We start from the raw sequence: 19,555 nt of genomic DNA, 5'->3' as shown, positions 1-19,555 counted from the left end.
ATTACAGATGGAGTCAATAGATGGGAGGCTGGTTTGCTTGATGGACTCGGCTATGTTCACAACTCTTTGTAGTTTCTTTCAGTCTTGGGGAGAGCAGTTCTCCTACCATGCAGGGATACATCCATCTACAAGAACTGCTAAGAGTCTTGATGGACATGCCAAATTTCCTTATCTCCTAAGTAGAGGCATTACTGTGCTTTCTTGACTGCAGTGTCAACGTGGGTGGATCCAGGACAGATTGTTGATGATAGTCATTCCTTGGAACTTGATGTCTCCCACCATCTCCACCGTCTGCACCACCTTTGCAGACAGGGGCATGCCCTCCACTCCCTGAAGTCAATGATCAGCTCCTTCATTTTGCTGATGTTGATGGAGAGATTGTTGCCTTTGCACCATGCCATTAAGCACTCAATTTCTTTCCTGTATTCTGTCTCGTTGACATGGTGGTGTCATCAGCAAACTTTTAAATGGAGTTGGTGTGGAATTTGGCCACATAGTCGAGCGTGCATAAAGGAGTATAGTAGGTGGCCGAGTGCTCAACTTACTGGGCATTGGTGTTGAAGATTATCGTGAGGTATTGTTGTTATCTATCCTTACTTACTGCAGTCTGTTGGTCAGGAAGTCAAGAATCCAGTTTCAGAGTGGGGAGCACAGACCTAGGTCCCTGAATTTGGAGAGGAGTTTGTTTCCAATTATGGTGTTGAAGGCAGAGCTGTAGTCAATAGGTTGGAGTCTGATATAGGTATCCTTGTCGTCCAGATGTTCCAGGGAGGACTGCAAGGCCAGGGAGACACGTTCCACCGGTAGGCGACTTGCAAGGGATCAAGGCAACCTGGATGGTGGAGTTGATGTGAGCCATGACTAACTTCTCAAAACACTCCATAATTATGGATGTCAGAGCCATTGAGGCATGCTGCATGATTTTTCTTTGGTACTGGGATGATGGTGGTCTTCTTGAAGCAGGTGGGGACTTCAGATCATAGCAAGGAAAAGTTAAAAAGATGTCTGCAAATACTTCTGCCAGCTGGGCCGCACAGGATCTGAGTGCATGGCTGGGGAATCCATCCGGGCCGATTGCTTTCTGTGGGTTCACCCTTAAGAAGGCCAATCTAATATCTGCAATGGTGACCGAGAGTACAGGTGTATCACAGGCTGATGGGATATGTGACATCATTTCACGGAGGTTGATTGAGCTCATCAGGTAGGGATCTACTGTTGCCCCCGATTCTGTTCGACGTCATTTGTAGCCCATTATGTCGTGTAAGCCTTGCCACAAATGACATATGTCAATGTGGTCAGTCTGAGTCTCCACAAAAATTGACAGAACTGCAGATGCTGCAAGTCAGAAACAAAAACAGAAGTTACCGGAAAAGCTCAGCAGGTCTGGCAGCATCTGTGAAGAGAAATCAGAAGGGTCATCTGACCCAAAACGTTAACTGATTTCTTTTCTCAGATGCTGCAAGACCTGCTGGGCTTCTCCAGCAACCTTTGTCTTTGTCTGGGTCCCAAGCTTAGTTTGACATCCCTGATGGCCTTGCGAAGGTCGTACCCAGATTTCCTGTATAGGTCATTGTCGCCCGACTTGAACGCTTCAGACCTGGACATCAGTAGGGAGAGAATCTCCTGCTTCATCCATGGTTTCCAGTTGAAGAATGTTCGGATTAACTTCTTTGGCATGCAGTCACTAATGATGTCTGTAACGGTAGTGGCATACTAGTTTAAGTTGGCTGCTGAGTTCTTGAATATGGACTAGTCCACCAACTGTAAGCAATCCACCAACTGTAAGCAGACCACCAGAAGACCTTCAGTTTCATCAGACCAACATTGCGCTACTTTCTGTACAGGGTTCTCATGCCTCAATTTCTGCTCGTGAGCTGGGAAGAGCAGCACAGCATTGTGGTCTGATTTTAATAATGACCTCTTGACTACTGCAAAGTGAAACGATGGATCCCAATTGTATGATGAGATCGAACTGAGGGATGTAATATCCTGTGGATTTCAGGTACCCAGAGATAATGCTAACCTGCCTGAATTAGGACTGATCGTTCTGCCCGTTTTTGTTCCAGTTCCACATCTCTTATGAGTTTTACTCAACAAGAATCTCAATTCTGACTGGGGCAGGGGATTGGGAGGGGTGAGGCGAGGGAGCAAAAAGTGAGGGCGAGATAAACTCCATGAAACAGGAAGAGGAGGAATGGGAAAGAAGAGAGGAGAGAATTCCAGATTTTCATTATTCCTTGCATAAAAGTGCATCCTGGTATCACCTCACCACCTCCTGGAACAAAAAACAAAAATGCTGGCAATCTGAAATAAAAACAGGACATGCTCACCAGGTCTGGCAGCATCTGTGGAGAGAGAAAGAGAGAGTTAATTTCGAGTGGATGGCCTTTCTGAATCACATTGTGGTGAAAGGTCAACCACCTAAATTGTTAACAGTTTCCATAGATTCTGCCTGACATCCTGCACTGTGTTTGCATTACTCCTGAATATTATATTGCTAGTCATCCATTTAATAAAGCCAGAGTCAGTGTGTGCGCCATAACTGTTTATTTGTACTTAATAGTACAATACAAACTCTAGTCAGCTCTCCTTTTCCGAGAAAACTTCTCTTACTGGCAAAAACCTGCCCTTAAACTTACGTTCCAATGGGCACTTGCTAATCTTGGTCTCTGGAGCATACCCTGGTTCATGTTTCAAGGGATCATCATTTACGCACTGCCATTGAATAGACTAACTCTAATAAGTTCTGCCCCTCATTTTCAACTCCACAGAGGAAATAGTTCCTCTTCATCCATTTCATCAACTCCTTCAATCACGATTAAAAACAATTTCAACCTTTATTTCATATTCAAGTGAATACAGGCATAGTCTTGCAATTTGTTCCCCTGTAGCACTTGTACAACTCTGCGGAATTTGCACTGCACCCTCTCCAAGGTCAATATATCTTTCAGGGGACAATACGCAGAACTGAATGCAGTATTGAAAATAGTTTACTTAGAGCTACATATTGTTGTAATGCAACTTCCAACACCTTGTGCTCAAGTCCTGAAATAAAGATGAACATTGTTTTAATTTTTAGTTACTACTTGCACTCTTAACAATTAATTTTTAGTGATTTCCCTTAGCTGTTCCACAATTCCTGCCTTAACACTATTTTTAGTGATTGACCCTCTTTCAGGTCCAAAGTCGATGACTTCTCAATGCCACTCACACCGAACTCCATCTGCCCACACAGATTTTCCCACTTCCTTAATCTGTCAGTGTTTCTTTGCACCTTTGTGTTCATATTAATTTGAAGAAAATCTAGGAAGTGGTCTAATTCACACGCTCTATGACCAATACGTATTACAATCAAAGATCAGAGTTAAAAATATTACAGTGTAGTCTCACTCAACAACAGACTGGAGAACAGATATAGCAGCCACCTGTGCCAGAGACAGGAAGGGATGAACAAAGTGGACGATGGACACAAGACCCAAAGTAAAAGGAACATACCATCTTTTGACAGATGCTAAAGTTGGAGGAGGAAAGAGATAGAGAAAAGTGAGGTCACTGAACATAGGTGAGAATTTGAAACTTGAGACACTCCTGGAGCAAGTCAATTGAAGTCCGTAAGAATTGAAATGAAACTTGATGTGGATTTAGACATGGGCAGAGCATCAGATCAGTTCAGGTTTATGGAATATGAAAGGTAGGATACTGGCCAGAAGGGATTTGGAACAATCTAGACTGGAGGTAACAAATCTTCAGCAAGGGAAAGAGGAGAAAATTTTAAAGAAATAAATCAAATTGAGTTGGAGTTAAGCCCCATCTCTCACCTTCATCACATTAAACAGCACCTCTTGTCCAAGACTGTCCTGTCCTTTAAAGAAGTCGTGCTCTGGGTAAGTACGTGCAATATCTCTTCGGATCAACTTCTCACAGGGAGAGGTCATCTTTAGCAATTCTGAATACTGATTTTTCACTGGCATGTCAGTCGCATTGCAGAGCAATTGCCAGACAATCCCCCGGAAATGATGTGGAATTCCTTTTCGTATGAGTTCCTGAAAAGAAATGAGATTTTTTCATCCTCTTATCCAATCTTTTCTTCTGCTATCTGAAAAGGCAACTTGCGCTGGGCTAATGTTTCATGTGCAGTGAAAGCCTTGTAGTTACTGGCCCAGGTAGTTCATTCAGAAACCAAAATAACATCACAGTTGAAAACATAAGAACCAGGAGCAGAAGTGGGCAACTCAGCCCTGGAGCCTGCTCTGCTCTTGAATATGATTACAGCTGATCTCATTTTTGGCTTTGACTCCACTTTCCTGCCTGCTCTGCATAACCCTTCAGCCCACTGCTAATTAAAAATCTGTCTACCATTTCCTTAAATTTATTCAATGGCCTATGACAATGCACAATAGATGCACAACGTGGGTAGTTAATTCTGCTGATTTGTGACCCTTCAAGAGAAGCAATTTTTTCTCACGTGTTTTCAATTTGCTACTACTTGTCCTAAAACTATGACCTCTGTTTTAGATTGCCCTTCAAGAGGAAACATCCTCCATGTCCACATTGTCAATCATCTTGTGTATCTCAATTAGATCACCTCTCATTCTGTATAGGCCTCAATCTCTCTTCATAAGACAAGCCCCTCATATCTGGAATCAATCTAGTGAATCTTCTCTGAACTGCCTCCAATGCAACTACATCCCTCATCAAATAAGAGGGCCAAAATTCTACACAATACTCCAGGTGCAGTCTCACTAATGCCTTGTACAGTTGCAGCAACACTTCCCTACTTGTATACTCTATTCCTTTTAGCAAAAAAAGGCCAATATGTTGCTAAGATTTGATGTGGAGGTGCCAGTGTTGGACTGGGGTGGACAAGGTCAGAAATCACACAACACCAGGTTATAGTCCAACAGGTTTATCTGAAAACACAAGCTTTCAGAGCGTAGCCCCTTTGTCAGGTGAAGTGAAAAAGAAAAACACAGAATTTATAAGTAAAAGATCAAAGGGTTACACAAACGATGAGGATGTATTAAACAAACCTAAGATGCTGTAAAATCTTTAATCAGTTACAAGGTTTTAATTGATTAACATGTATGTGTAAATCCCTGAATTATTTTCAAGTCACTGCCCTGAGAGAACTAAAAGGTTTTATCTGTGTAAAGAAGAGGTGACATTATAGGTCAGACAATGCACGTCAGATGTGAGGCACTGTGTGTTTTGGCTTGGAGTCAGACCGGTTCTCTTTCTAAAGCAGGAATGTGTAAATCAGGAACAAATACAGAAGTTGCTAGAAAAGCTCAGCATCTATGAAGAATACAAAGAAGTCTTTCTTTCCAATTTCTAAAAGGTGTGTTTTGGGATTGTACTTTAACAGTGTGTTTAAAAATTTTGTGGTTTTAAGTCAATAGCTTGGTTTAATCTATTTTATTTTCATTTCATTCAATAATAAAGTTATTTTATTGTTAAAACAATATCTATAATATTTTGTGCTTATGTTTCAATGAGGGAACACTTAGCTAAAACCAAAACAAATCAAAATATGATCTATCAAGCTAGTTGTCAGTCTGGAATCCGACTTACCCAGTGATAACATCAGCTGGGATTAGAACATGAACTGTTTCATGCAATGATAAGAAATAGACTGAAGTTTTTACTTTGTAATTTCTTGAAATTTCACAAAATTATCAATAGCAACAGGATTGGGAGCAGCGCTGAGCTGGAATCAGGCCTAAAGCACAATAGGAGGAATTTTAAAGTATCATTGGCAGGCTCTTTAGGATGAAAGAAAAACCAAATGCGATAAAGCCATAAACATGAACTATAAATACTTGGAATATAGTACAAGCCAATTAGCTTTGGAAAGAGGACAAGTTAATTTCTTGATAGGGTCCAAAAAGGAAATGAAAGATTATAAAGGGGTATTGTGCAGAAATGTAGAGTTGCAGTTAAAAATCAGATCAGCCATGATCTTATTGAAGGGTGGAGCAGGATTGAAGGGCTGAGCGGCACACGCTTGTTCATTGTTCGTATGCTCAAAGCTTTTTCTTTGTTCATTCATGGGATATGAGTGCTAGCATTTATTGTCCATCCAGTTTGGCTTCAAGGTGGTTCTAGTGAATTGCTTGCTTGAAGTGCTGAAGCCTATATGCTGCAAATGTACCAACAGTGCTATTAGGGAGGGAGTTCCAGGAATTTGACCCAGCAATAGTGAAAGAACAGCAAATATCCAAGTCATGGCTGTGTGGCTCGGATGGACATTTGCAGCAGACAGTGTTCCCTGGCTGCTCTTGGTGATAGAGGTTGAAAGTTTCTAAGGTGTTTGTTGGAACGAATCTTGCTGAGCTCTTGCAGTGCATCTTGTAGACAGCACACACTGCTGTCACTTTGCAACAGTGGTCAAGAGTGAATGTTGAAGGTGGTTGATGGGGTACTGATCAATCGGGGTTGCTTTATACTGGATAATAGCGAGCTTTGAACATCAAGCAATGTCTCTTGTTTTAGCTGATTGGCATTTGGTTCACCAGATTGGCTATGCAAGATTTGAGGCCATCTGTCAACCTCCCTGCGTCACTCACCCTTAGCAGTTTCTCTTTCTTTTTGCGCACTTCTTCCCATTCATTGATCAGCCGGCCCCACAGGATCCACGTGTCTTCCTCCAAGTGGCTCAAGTTGCTCGAAGCCGAGGAGCTTGACACAAGTGAGCCACTGCTGTTCCGCCGCGATCCATTCACAGATCGTAATGACTTACTGTCAGCCTCTAGCAACCTAGGGGAAGTTAGGAGACATTTGCAGTAGAAATCTGGACTTTTGATGGGAAAAAACAGTTTTGTAAAATATAGAGAACATCAGCGATTACCTCACTATAGAAATAGGCACACACAGTCTCAGTGGTCACTTTTTCAATAGGAGTGTTGTAGCTCACTAACAGCAATTAAGGAAATCACAATAATGTGTGACAAATATTTAGACCTACCTACATACCCACTCAAGCATACCCCAGACAAAATCTTTGCACGACTTCAGTCAATCCCAGTTTCAGCTATTTCAATCTTCATGGCTCACCACAATGATGCTTCAGATCGGTTTTGCATTATATTATTAGACCCAAGCTGTAGAAACAGGTCAACACTGTCTCACCTATCAGAACAGAAATTGTCTGGTTGTATTTCACATTGAAGCAGTACTGGAGTTTTGTCACTAGAGGTCCCTGGCCGTCAGGAAAGATGGGCACTGTCAGGCTGATGGGAAAGACTGTGTTTGCTGCTACAATTAGAGGGTTGCATGCACCATCCATGCAGCTGCAATGCCGGTGACATCGTAGTGAGGTGCCTACATCAAAGCAGAAGGGCGATAACATCAGTGTTTTCCTAATATTTTAAATTAATTCGGATCCTGGACTTCACGATTTTCTCACTTTCCCACTGCTGTGCTGCTTCACTGCTTACTATGTCCAAGAATGAAGGAGCGAGGAACTGAATGGGAGGGAGGCAGCGGCTGCAGTGTGAGAGCAGAGACAATGCACAAAGGCAGGGTGCTGAGTGGCATGAGAATAGTGAGAATTTCTTAAATGCCAGCAGCACTGGCTCCAGAAGCACTTCAATGAATTTAGTGGTGCTAAAACATTCACCAAAAGTAACATATTTTGGAAGGAAAAATGAGAAGACAATATAAACTAAATGGTAAAGGGTTCTTGTGAGCTTGCGACACAGTTGTTTCTGAGCCAGGAGGTCTGGGCTCATGAAAAGGTTAGGGGCGGGTAGAAAATAGGAAACTATAGACCAATTATTTTATTATTTGTCAAATAGGAAAATGGTTAGGATTAATTACAGGCCACCCCCCAACGGGTTCTGGCCTGGAGTCCGTTTGCAAGTCCATTTGTTCCTATGCTTGGTCTATAAAATTGCATTAAGCGAAGTGCCTCCACCTCTGGGATTGCATTCATAAATACGCATGTTTGTAAGTCAAACCTTCGTAAATTGGGGACTCGCCCCCGTGTTAAGGCAATAGTAACAGGACAGTTAAAATACAATCGATCACAGTCAGCATGGTTTTATGAAAGGTAAATCATGTTTGACTAATTTGCTAGAGTACTTCCAAGACCTAACAAGCAAACTGGATAATGGGGATCCTGTAGATATAGTATATCTGGACTTTGCTTGTTAAGGTGGTTAATAAAAAGTTAATACACAAGATAAGAACACATGGGGTTGGGGTAATATTTTAGGTTGGATGCAGGATTGGCTAACCAACAAAAAGCCGAGACTTGGGATAAATGAGTCTTTTCCTGGTAGGCAAACTGTAACTAGAGGAGTGCCATGGAGTTTGGTCCTCAGGGCCTACCATTTACAAACTATATTAATGACTTGAAAGCAGGTATAGAATGTACTGTAGCCAAATTTGGACAGCTGACACTAAAATAGGTAGGAAAGCAAACTGCAATGAAAAAATAAATTTACAAATGGATATAGACAGGTTAGATGAATGGGTCAAAATTTGGGAGATTGAGCTTAATATGGATGTGTTTGAGGTTATCCATTTTGGTCAGAGGAAGAAAATGGTAATATCATCTAAATGGAGACAGACTTCAAAAGTCAATATTTTGTACTGACTGTTCATCTATCAATTGTGAAACAATGAGCAACATGGACAGCCAGTCACACCCAAAACATGGCATACATTGTACTGTTACATTTGTATAGTACATCTCAGAAACACATAAGACCATACATAAAACTAAGAAACAGCAGTATGCAGTCAACCCCACAAGCCTACTTTGCCATTCAATGAGATCATGTTAACCTTCTAATCGAAGACCACCTTTCTGCACTATCCCCATATCACCTAATGTTTTCCATATGTAGAAACCAACAATCTCACTCTTGAACATACTCAATGACTGAGCCTCCACAACTTTGGGTGTAGAGAATTGCACCGTGTGGATGAGGAAATTCTTCATCAGTCCCAAAAAGCTGCCTAATTATTCCAATGCTTTGCCTTGGTGCTGGACCCCCTGGCCTGGAGAATCATCCATCCTGCATCCACTCAGTCATTCCCTCTAAGGATTTTGTAGGCTTCTATTAAACTGTCTCATTCTTCTAAACTCCTCAGAATACAGGCCTCGTTTCCTCAACCCTCTTTAGAGCACTGTCCCACCATCCCAGGAATCAGACTGATGAACCTCTGCACCACCCACTCTATGAATAGCATAGCATTCCAAAAAACAAGGGGTGCACAATACTCCAGATTTAGTCTCACCAGTGTTCTATGCTATGCTTCAATTGTATCTTTGTTCCTGCACTTAAATCCTTAGAAAAGTCAACATCTCATTTGTTACTTGAATTACTTGCACACTGACATTGAGCGATTTATGAATAAGAACACCTAGGGTCTCTCTGGACATGAACATAGTCCAATCACTCACTATTTAAAAAACACTTTACACCTTTGTTTCTCCAAAGTGGAAAAACTCTTACATATTTCAGATTGTCTAAACACTCTTTAAGCCTCTTTATATCATTGCAGCATAGAAAATAGGAAGAATAGGCCATTTTGGCCTTTGTTATGGATAAAGAGAAAGAAGGTCTGCAAAAAAAAAAAAGGATTCTGGACTGGGGAAAGGCAGATTTCATTAAAATAAGGCCAAAATAGACTGGAAACAGCCACTTGGAGGGTAAACACCGTCGACCAGTGGGAGTCAAAATATCTGGAGACTGTACAATGGGTGGTTAGAGCCTGGAGCCTCACCTGTTTCATGGGCTAAGGATTGGGACAAAGCCTCTGCTGCTTTCTGGGGTCTAATGACTGGGTGCATATGCCTGAAGGCCTGGAGTCCGGGTTGGGGGGTTGCTGTTGGGGAGTTGGAGTTTAAAGGAGGAGATCTGTGGGTACAGTTACAACTTTTGAAAGACATTTAGATACGTACATGAATAAGAAATGTTTTGAGGGATATGGGCCAAGCTCAGGCAATCCCAAACTAAACTAGTTTCACCTATGGTTGGCATGGACTGTTTTTTATTTGATTTGATTTATTATTGTCATCTAGGTACAGTGAAATGTTTTGTTTGTGTGCAGTACAGGCAGATCATACCCTACAAAGTGCATAAGGGTAACTGAACAGAACACGGAATTCAATTCAATGAGGACATCAGATTGTAGTCATGAGAAGTTAAAAGATATCAACGAATACCCTTGCCAGCTGGTATGCTTAGGATCAGAATGAATGGCTGGGGACTCCATCTGGGCTGGTCGCTTTCTGTAGGTTTATCTCAAAAAGGCTCACTCAACTGAGTATTTTACAGCACGGAACCAACTTTTCTTGTAGAAATACAGAGGAAGAGGTTTTGAATGAACTGCTTTTATTTTTAAAGTGTTTGAAATAAAGTATCTATTTCTGACCGAACATCATCAAAATTCTTTATTTTTCTGAGATGTGGGCAGTAAGGCTGATATTTATTGCCCATTGAACTGATTGAACTCATGAGGCCAACGTCAGTTGAGAGTTTACTGTGGGTCTGGAGTCCCATGTAGGCCACACTAGTAAGTATAACTGGTTCTATTCCTATTTTTATAGGAATTGACATAGTTGCAATTAAACCAGAGTGATAGTCATACAGCACGGAAACAGACAGGTCAGATGACCCTGACCTTTTACCGGAAATCCAGATACCACCTCCGTAAGGTCATTAGAGACGCCAGGAGGTAATGCTGGACTATGCTAGGCACACAGCAAGAATTAAAGACATTTGGTCATCAAATGTGAGGATGTCACTGCATACCTCTCTTACCATCAATTCTCCATCCATCTCCCAAAACTACCACCTTATGTGCAGCCTCCAATCGAAATATTCATTAACATTAACCAACCGCACATACATTTGACCACTGCAAGCACACTTCAATCGCTTCCCTCATTTTTCTCACCTATATTTTCTATGCTTGAACTGAAAAATGCTGCACCTATCAAATAGTCTGACCACACTTTCAGTTCTTCGCTATCATGCAGGTTATTGACATGAGCCAGTTCTCTTCTGAACCAGCACTGGGTGCCTCCTTTCAGGACTTTAAATTATTTTCCATAACAATGTCAGACTTTCACAATTATATTTTTGCTTTCCATCTTAAAGTCCCTGATGTTTTATTATTGGAAAGCAACTCTGTTTCAAATTGATGAAAATTTATTCATTCATTCTCCTTAGTGAACCATAACATAAATCACAGAATGAGACCTCATGACCAGATAGAAGTGGCCATGACGTCATGGGGCAGTCACCCTTACTGGTATGTTCACCTTTAAGGAAACACACCAAAAATTATGAACAACACAAACACTTTGCATTTTATTCCACACCCAATCTAGTAACATTGACCACAAGAAAGTGCAAAGTACCTACTATGGCTGGGAAATGAATCCCCAGATATAGGCCTCTATTGAAGCAATCAGACTGCCCTTTATTCCATGCTTTACAATCAACAGTTTGACAAGAAATGAAGACTCAAGCCACATACTTCACCAAATAGTTAGCATAGCTAGGTCAGGTAACAGCTCTGATTAAATTACAGCATTAAGTGGACCCATACTACAATGTCACCATCTTGTGTGCTGCTACTGACACTCCTCACCTGTTTTGCTCCTCTAACTTTGCTAGAAGTTCCAGCTCATCTGGACTGAGGTTATCAGAAGAGGAAGAGTCAGGACTGATCGCAGGACTCGCCATGGGAACAAGGCTTTGCAGCGTTAGGGTCTTCATCCATCAGAAGGTGATGCACTGTACAGCAGCAAAATTTATATTATCTAAGAGAGAGGAAGAAGAGAGAGCTGAACGTTAACAATTATATTTAATCTGCAACAAAAACAGAAGTTGCTGGAAAAGCTCTGCAGGTTTGGCAACATCTACGAACAGAAATCAGAGTCAATGTTCCAGGTCCAGTGAGTTCTGCAGAAGGGTCACCAGGCCCGAAACATTAACTCGGATTTCTCTTCACAGATGCTGCCAGACCTGCTGAGCTTTTCCAGCAACTTCTGTTTTTGTATCCGATTTACAGCATCAGCAGTTCTTTCAGTTTTTATTTAATCCACAGTTTCACAAGGATCAAGCAGTTTACACCAAAGCAAAAGAGATGTACACCATTCCAAAATTAGTTTAATTATTAGATTTCTTGAATAGACTAGACAAGACAAGTACGTTACTTCGTAATGTGTTGCACAACCTTATCCTCAGAACGACATTCATTGAAAGCAATTAAAGTATATTTAATGCTGCAATGCACAAAAAGATAATGAAGTTGTCCATGTCCATACAAAGCAAGACCTGGACAACATCCAATTTTATTTAGGCTGAAAAAGTGATAAGTAACATTTGTGCTACCCTTGTGCCAGGCAATCACCATTTCCAAGAAGGAATCTAACTATCTCTCCTTCACCTAATCACCCACTATCAACTTCCCTGAAGGTTACCATTGGCCAGCCAAATAAATATTGAAGCTACAACAGCAAGTCAGAGGCCAGGAATTCTGAAGGGAGCAATATATCTTCTAACTTGTGCCTTGTGGATGATGGGTGGCAGGAGTGTGGTGGAATACTCTGCACTTGTTTGAATGGGTGCAGCTTTAACACTTGACACCATTCAGAAGCCCTGTTAATTGGCAACGCTTCCACCACCTTCAATGTACACTGCACATCAGTGGCAGTAGTGTGCACCATCCATAAGTTGCACTTGAGTAACTCAAGACTCCATCACCATTACATTTCAAATCTACAACCTTTACCACCTGGAAGGACAAGGGCAGCAGAGGCAAGGGAACACCAGCATCTGCAGTTTCCCCTCCAGATGACTCACCACCATGATCTGGAATTATATTCCTTCACTGTCACTGGGCCAAAGTCCTGAAACTTCCTCCGTAACAGCACTGTGGATGTTCTTACACCTTAAGGACTGCAGTGGTTTGAGAACTTCACAACCACCTTCTACAGGGCAATTAGGGAAGGGCAACAAATACTGGCCTAGTCAGTGATGCCCACATCCCATCAACAAAAAAGAAAAACAGCAGCTTAATTTGTGCATAGCAATATGATTATCAGAAACTGCGAGGCATTGACTGAAGGATAAATATTAACCAGGTCATCAGGGAGATCAGCCTCGCATTTGCTTTGAAATAGCGTCATAGGACTTTTATGACATTGTACCTTACCAGGTTTGAGCCAACCTCCTCATTGGCAGGAGTGAGACAGAGGAACATATACAACCCTTCTGACAGGGGCAGGGTGGAGGGGTACACATTATTAGGCTTTGGAATACTGTTAGGAAGGTGAAAACAGACTCGATGGTAGCTTTCACAGAAACTTTGATAAACACGTAAAAGAGAATGTGCAGTCATGTGCAAAAAAAGCAGCGAGTAGTGCTAATCAAATTAGTGCTGGGAAGTGCCAGCACAGAGCTGCTGCATTGATTGGGCAAAGAGTGGGTAATAAAACCTCAATTGATCTTTCTTAAAGATTTAAGCGTGAGTGCGATCTCCTGAAGAGGTTTTATTACCCAATCTTTGTCCATCTCTGCCAAAACTACAAGTCAGCAGGGTAGAACCTCCATCAGCCGAGCACCGCATTGTCAGCCTAGATGAATGTCTTGCACAGGCTACATTCTGTCCGCAAAAAAGACCCTGAACTTCCAGTCACTTGCCACTTCAATACACCACCCTGTTCCCTGGCCAGCATTTGCCTCAGGCTTGTTGCAGTGCTCCAGCGAAGCTCAGTGCAAGTTGGGAGAACAGCACCTCATTTTCTGCTTCGAAATCCTGCAGCCTTCTGGATTGTATAGAGTTCAACATCTTTAGGGCATAAGCTCTCCCATGTCCTCCTAGCTGTCCACTCCTTTGACACCTGTTCTCCTGTCTCTTGGGCTCTATCCCCACCTATAATTTACTCCTTACCCCCTCCTCCATCCTATCTTTTGCATATAAACCGACATTTCCCCAACTACCATCATTTCTGAAGAAGGGTCCAGACCCGAAACATCAGCTTTCCTGCTCCTCTGATGCTGCTTGGCCTGCTGTGTTCATCCAGCTCTACACCTTGTTATCTCACTTAAAGAGTGATTTGAATTTCAAGCTCTCAGGCCTCAGGAAACCCAGCAAGAAAAAGGGAGTGAGAAGGTTGGAATCCAGAAAGTATGTGCCTATATTGCATTGCTAGTGGACAGAACAGGAGTTACCTCCAGACCCAACAATTAAATTTAAACTCTAACCTTCCCTCATTCTAATTCAACAATCTCTACATCCCAATCGCAGTTAACTCCCTCAGTACTAACACCTACACATTTACTAGGTTCTTAGAACCACTCTTTCGCCCTGCACCTGAAAAAACCTGCAATCAATCCATCCTATGCCACGTAACTCTACCACATGGTCTTTTCCCTGCCCATCCAAGCACCCACACACCCACCATGGAGTCTTCTCACAGAAGAAAAATTGAGCCTGGGCTGCAGGTGTTTTATAGTTCTCCACCCAAGAGACAGCCAAGTTAGTCAATCCGACTACTCCTTTGTCAGGAAACTACTTTATTTTTGCATTTAGGAAGGCAAGATTTCTTGGCTTTACACGACAACCTCTCTCCAACAGGGCAGTCAAATCAAGGCCCAAGATGCCTGCTCTAGCCATTCATGTTAAAGATTCCATGCCAACAATGAAGAACAGGGTACTACTGAGAAAACAAACCCAAAAGAACTGCGAATGCTGGAAATCAGAAACAAAAACCAATTGCTGATAAAGCTCAGCATATCTAGCAGCATTTGTGCAGAGAAATCAGAGTTAACGTTTTGGATCCAGTTCTGAGGAAGGGTCACTGGATCCAAAATGCTGACTGATTTCTCTCCACAGATGCTACCAGACCTGAGTTTTTCCAGCAATTTCTGTTTTTTAAACTACTCGATATCCTGACTAACAAGCTGCCTTAATCGGCACCATTAAAATAGAATCATTAATTTCAAAAAGGAGAACTGAGCATACACTGCTTTGAAACAATGGATGAAACACTGTTTTAAACTATAATGATGAGATACACAAGGTCTAATCCTCAGGCAGTCTCCAAGTCATTTTTAGACAAAAAGAAGTTGTTCTGATTAAGTCCAGGGCACAATGAACAACAACTTGCATTCATATAGTACATTTAACAGAGTAAAATGTTGCAAGGACTTTCTAAGTTGTGTTCATAAATTTACAGAATAAAATGAGGAGTTATCAGGGTCCGCTCAAAAGCTTGGTCAGAGAGATTCAAGGAGTGTATTGAAGGAGGAGAATGCCCATGGCTGACAGCGCAGCAGGGGAATTCTAGGGCCTAGTAAAGTACGTCTGATAACAGTGCAACAATTAGAAAAGTCAGGGATGTGCAAAAGTGTTTAGAAATGGACAAGCATAGAAATTTGAGGTTGGAGGTACATAGAGACAACATCATTGTTTAAAATTCTCCTGTGTTTTGGAATTTAACAATGATAACACTCCCAAATGGCAGCCAGTGTAATTCCATGAGCATAGAGACAGGCAAACAGGACTTGGGGCGAGTCAGGAAATGGATTTGGACAAGTTTTAACCTGCAGGGAATGAAAAATGAGAGGCTGAGCAGGAGGGCACTGGAATCATCAAACCCAAGGTATCAAAGTCAAGAATGAAAAAGCAGCCAATGGGCTGAAGCAGAACTTTGCTTTTTCAGTTGGGATTCAACTTCTGCTCAACCCGAGCAGGGTATTAGCTAAGCAGTGTGACCAGCCAGGGATGGCAGCAGAACTGAGAGCCGGTGAGGTACACCATTGACATGCAAACCTGATATTGTGTTTTCAGCTGCTGTTAGCAAGGAGCATTTTAGATACCTTTGCACTAACCTAGCAATGATTCTGCGCTCTACTATCTTTTAATGAAAGGTGAGCAGACATTTAAAACAATCTAAGCTCTGTGAGGAGATTCACTAGCTTTGTTGAGGTGATTTTTAAAATAAAAATGCCAAGATCCATCAATATTTAAACCTCTCCAGTGATTTAAAATAAGGAATAAATTATATTCCCAGACAAAGGCAAATCAATAAGCTCGCTGTAGACACACTGAAACCAAGAAAACAACTGAACGATGGAATTAAACTCTCAACTATGGCTTGAGGCAAAACCCCTTGTAAGATACACTTGAGCTAGCTCACTATTGATTTTCGCCCTTGAGGAAAGCATATGACCGAGTTAAAAAGAGAAAGCAGACTCCTCTAGTAAAGTCAGCAATTGATGTGCTAACCTACTTTCCACTGCATTCTATACTGTTCATTTTATTCCCCAAGTCAGCTTTGCACAACAATGGTTACCCTGTGCAATGATTTGGGCAATTTAGAGTCATAGACTAATACAGCATGGAAACAGGCCCTTCAACCCAAACTGGTCCATGCTGATCATGATGTCCACTCAGCCAGTTCCAAGTGACTGCATTTGGTACATATCCCTCTAACCCCTTCTCATCCATGTACCTATCCAAATGTTTTTGGAATGTTGCTATTGTACCTGCCTTAACCACTTTCTCTGGCAGCCCATTCCATATACGCAGTACTCTCTGCATGAAGAATTTGCCCCTCAGGTCCTTCTAAAAACTTTCCCCTCTCACCTTAAACCTATGCCCTTTAGTTTTCAATTCCCCATCCCTGGGAAAAAGCTACTTGCATAATTATAATGCATGTTAGGTTCCTCACTGGTATAGTCACCACTTCTCACACAGGAAATCTGGATTTGTTTCCATGATTGCAAGGGTTACTTCCTGAAGTAGTATTCAGCTGTTTGAAGGATTCTTCTACCAGTGGTACTGTCCCTATCGCTGAGCCAGAAGGTCTAGTTCAAATCTCACCAGCCCCAGTCACAATAAACCTTAATCTTTTTTCTTCATGTCACTGGCTAGGCCAGCATTTATTAAGACGGCAGTTAAGAGTAAACAACATTGTTGTGTGTCAGGAGTCACACATAGGACAGACCATGTAAGGATGGCAGTTTTCTTTCCTAAAGGATATAGTGAACCAGATGGGGCTTTTCCAACAATTGGCAATGGGTTCATAGTCATCATTAGATTCTTAATTCCAGACTTTTTAATTGAATTCAAATCCCAACATCTGCTGTGGCGAGATTTGAACCAGAGTCCCCAAAACATTATTGCAGTCTCTGGGTTAACAGTCCAGCGATAACACCATTACACCATCGTCTCCCATTATAAACTAATGGGCTCGTATGCATTGAGTTTTAAGTAGTTTATAATGTCTTGAGAGATTGAGCAGTTTAGACCAATATTTTCTGGAATTTAGAAGAATGAGAGGAGATTTATTAAGTTATAGTTTGGACTCCTCTTTCTGTCAGACCATTGGATGACGGAAGGTATGGAGCTGTCCTTTTATGTCGAATGCCATTCCACTTTAGGAAATACTCAAATTCCTTGCTGGTAAATGGTGGCCCGTTATCTCTGACCAACAAATCCAGACATCGATGTATTGCAAAAGATGCGGACAGTTTTTCTACTGTTGCCCTCTGTTTGATGAATAAATTCTATGCACACCCAGCTACTTTCGTTTGGTGTCCACAATGACTAAGAACACAGCCCATCAAAGCACCTGCATAGTCGACACGTAACCGAGCCTGGCGTTGACCCGGCCATTCCAATGGGAGAGCTGCTGGCACTGCCCTATTATCACAGCTATGTGTGCATCCAATCCCGACCACCAGACATAACTTCTCGTCAACATCTTCATTTTGGAAACCTTTGGATGACCATGATAGAGTTCAGCTAGTATCTGATCGCAACCTTTGCTCAAGACAATCACTCTCGCTCTCCATAAATAATATGCCATCCTTTGCGATCTGATCTGTGTCCAAAAACGTTTCAATTCTGGTTGTGACAGCCCTTTTGTTTCCTCTATCACCACGAGCTATTTCAGTTTTGCAAGGACCAGATCTTTCTGCGTTCAAAGTCTGATCTTGTCAATAGTGACTGGAAGCGCGACTCTTCCAGTGGCAAAACCACCTGCAGTGTATCTGTCAGTGGAAAACACCTCAATGCACCTGCATTTGCTACTTGGCCTCCTGGATGGTGTAATCATATGCAGTTAGTATGAGAACCCACCGCTGAATTTGGCCTGAAGTTATGGGCGGCACTGCCGTGTCCTCTTTAAGTAGACCTAGTAGGAGTTTGTGGTCTATTATTATTGCAAATTTACATCTGTAAAGGTATTGGTTGAACTTCCTAACTCCAAACATGACTGCTCAACCTTCCTTCTCTATCTGGGTGTATTTACACTCTGCATTAGCCAAAGTCTTGGATGCATACCCTATTGGATGTTCCTCTCCAATGGGCCATCTACGAGCTAATACTACACCAATGCCATTTGGGGAGGCATCACATGTCAATACCAGGTCTCGCTTGGGATCGTAGTGTGCCAACACCGGGGAGGATGATAGCTATTTCTTCCCTTCCGTGAAAGCTATGGCTTGGCTATGCGACCATTTCCAGGGCATTTCTTTTTTTTAAAAAGCTGATGCAAGGGGGTGCCAGGACAGAGACCAGGTTATGTATGAACTTTCCGTAATAATTCACCAGCCCAAGGAAAGACCTAAGCTCTGGTACAGACGTGGGAGCTGGGGCCCCTTTGATTGCCCTCACTTTATCTTCTAATGGGTGTAACCCGGTCATGTCAACTCTGTAGCCCAAGTAGGTCACTTGGGGTGCCTGGAACAACACACTTTTCCTTTCCAAGGCATACTCCTGCCTGGGAGAAACACCTAAGGACTACGTCCAAGTTCTCCAAGTGCTCCTTCTTGGTCTTCCCTGCATAAATACCAACTTGGGTAGACCTTGTAAAATGTTTGCAATCATTGAAAAATTTCAGAATGATGATACCCCAAATGGCAGTCTCATAAATTGGTACAAACCTTTATGGGGACTAATTGTAGCATACTTCAGGGAATCCTCATTTAACCACAACTGCAAGTATGCATGGCTCATGTTAAGCTTTGTTAAGGACAGCCCCTCTGCCAGCTTTGTACACAAGTCCTCTATGCAAGGGACTGGGCATCAATCCAGCTGCAAAGAGCAGTTTACTATTTGTTGAAAATCCCCACAAAGGCAAACCAACCCATCAGGCTAAACAATCAGTACGACCGGTGCTGCCCATTTGACACACTAATTGGTTGATGATTCTTTTGCTTTCCAGCCCTCTAATTTCTACCCGTACTTTTGCCTGCAAAGCAAATGACACTGAGTGGGCCTGCAGAGTCACAGAATTGCTTCCTGGCCAACATGCAAGTTGGCCATGGCTCCTTTGCTGGTCTCTAGATGTTCCTGACAATGTTCTGGCTAGTTAATTGGGACTTCACTCCAGCAGCCATTTTCTAAACGAAAAATGTTGAGCCAATCTAGGTGAATATTTCTCAACCAATTTTGCCTCCTCAAGTTTGAGCCCTAGCCTTTTACTAGAATTAGTGATAACAAAGCCAGCTGCTTCGCATAGGAGACTGGAACCAAAGTTGCACCCTTAATTCGTAAAGGTTCGCCATCTAGCTAAGGT

General features: G+C 42.1%; 1 protein-coding gene across 1 annotated transcript in view; it reads right to left on the bottom strand.

Annotated features, from left to right (window-relative positions):
- LOC109912220 (EVI5-like protein) overlaps nt 1-19,555 on the bottom strand; it is a 255,491-nt gene that overhangs the window by 169,218 nt on the left and 66,718 nt on the right. Inside the window, exons 2-4 of the mRNA XM_048617851.1 lie at nt 11,611-11,782; nt 6,567-6,756; nt 3,819-4,043 (exon numbers count right to left, since the gene is read on the bottom strand). Of these exons, the coding sequence (XP_048473808.1) occupies nt 3,819-4,043; nt 6,567-6,756; nt 11,611-11,738 (543 nt within the window). The 5' untranslated portion in view covers nt 11,739-11,782. The remainder of the gene's footprint in view (nt 1-3,818; nt 4,044-6,566; nt 6,757-11,610; nt 11,783-19,555) is intronic.

This window comes from Rhincodon typus, chromosome 38 (genome assembly GCF_021869965.1).
Source record: "Rhincodon typus isolate 14 chromosome 38, sRhiTyp1.1, whole genome shotgun sequence".
Classification (NCBI taxonomy): Eukaryota; Metazoa; Chordata; class Chondrichthyes; order Orectolobiformes; family Rhincodontidae; genus Rhincodon; species Rhincodon typus.
Note: the sequence above shows the minus strand (reverse complement) of the source record. Positions and strands in the feature narration are given on the sequence as shown.